Source organism: Oryzias melastigma, linkage group LG21, assembly GCF_002922805.2.
Source record: "Oryzias melastigma strain HK-1 linkage group LG21, ASM292280v2, whole genome shotgun sequence".
NCBI lineage: Eukaryota > Metazoa > Chordata > Actinopteri > Beloniformes > Adrianichthyidae > Oryzias > Oryzias melastigma.
In genome coordinates this window covers 4,311,223-4,312,973 of record NC_050532.1, presented here as the reverse complement: position 1 = coordinate 4,312,973, position 1,751 = coordinate 4,311,223, and the positions used below count along the sequence as shown (strand labels likewise).

At 39.2% G+C, this 1,751-nt stretch overlaps 1 protein-coding gene across 1 annotated transcript; it reads right to left on the bottom strand.

The window, feature by feature from the left end:
- LOC112155316 lies at positions 1 to 1,321 on the bottom strand (the record flags this gene model as incomplete). Its single annotated transcript, XM_024286854.2, is given in 1 exon segment — positions 1 to 1,321. A coding segment is annotated over 1 exon segment (403 nt), but the record flags the coding sequence as incomplete, so codon positions are not given.
- Positions 1,322 to 1,751: the final 430 nt, after the last annotated feature.

Below are 1,751 nucleotides of genomic sequence, written 5' to 3'. Positions count from 1 at the left end.
CCCTCCAGCGCAGCTTTGCTTTGCCAATCCAGCTGACTGTTACATTGAGCTCAAAGTTTTCCCCGTAGCATTCCTTTGTTGACTGTTTCGCTCCGGTGATGTAATGCTCTGAGCCAATGATCCAGACCTTAGCTGCTCCTGGTACGTCATGTGTCTCGTTCTCAGGGTGGATCACAGTTTGACTGAGTTGACCCTCAGAAGCTGGAGCAAGGCTCTGGCTGACATTTTTATCAACCAGCTTGCTCTTTTTGGCTTTTCCTCTTTTCCCCTTCAGAAGAGGCTTTGAGGAAGGATGATTTTTGGTCATGTCTTCTTCACAAATCCTTCTCTTCTTTGCTATAGACAAGCATCTCTCTGGGTCTGTCTCTGACACCAGTTTCCTTTTCTTGGTCGGTAGACTCATAGTTGGAGACGTTTGACAGAGATCAGTATCACAAGTGCTAGGCTCTAGAATCCGAAGGATCTGATTAAACACGTATTTGACTCACCTTCAAGAACTTTTGGCTGATGATGTCAAATGACATCACAAGATCAGCTCTTTGAAGATCATCAAAGAGCTGATCTTGTGATGGTGACATCAGCATGACATCACTTAGGAAGTGATGACATCACTGTGACATCAGAGCACCAGTGTCAGTTTGAAAGCTGCATACAAAATACTTTTTCTCTTGCACATATTTTTGTTTTTTTCCTTTTTTAATTAATGTTAATCAAATGGCCTGAGCGCCAGAGATAACCTCCACACGTGAGGATTCACAGGTGAAGAGGTTGAAACGGTCAACTGGAGAGCTGGGAGGGTCTTTTTCTTCTGTCACGGTTGTTTGTTGGTCATGAGAAGCCCCTTTAAAGCAAACCCAACTGACGACACATTTTTGATATTCTGCCCTCATTCAGGCAGACGCACATGACTGTAAAGCACATTACGGAGTAATCACGTTAGCATAAAAGCACAACGTAATACAGAAAGCTGCTTTCTCCAACTGCTTTAACCATAAACTGTGATCACTCCTGATTTCCAGATAAAAACTCCATAAAAATCTTGTTTTCAACATGTCTTTGCTGCATTTTTCTGACAATAGAGGACATGTATAAAGAAAAAATCTTCAAATATTTCTACACTTTCCGCAAATTATGCAAGTTTAGAATCAAAATGTTCAGCATGTTAAGGACATTAAGGAGAAGATAAAAAAATCTCAAATAAATGCTTCAGCTCAGTTTTGGTACCGGTAAATATTTTCATTTTCCCCCAAATATTTTTAGGTACTTTCTGTCCATTTTAGATGATGTACTCTGATAGACATCTAAAAAACTAAAAATATCCCAAGATTAGATGTCTACAGGTAGGTGTGTAGGAGACCTCTACATGGAGAACTTCCAATAGAGTGGTAAAATAGAGATGTCTGAGATGTCCAGTAGACATATATTGACATTTGTGTCCGCTGGGAAAAAAAAATCCAAATCGCTTGTTTGCAACGTGCAAGACATGATGGGACCGTGACAGAATTAGGTTTGGGAAAGTCGTCTTATAGAGATCTAAACTGCAATATTCATTAGAACTCTATGAATTGATGTTTATCAGATACATATCCATTATTTATAGATGAGAGCTTTGAAATGGCCATGATTTAGATATCTATGTCTATGCCTAGTGGATTTGAGGTTTTTTTTCTGTTTGCTAGTTAAAATCTGCATGGTAAAAGCATGTAACCTTATCAGCACAGATAGAACAACTCAGATTAGTTCATTTTTAA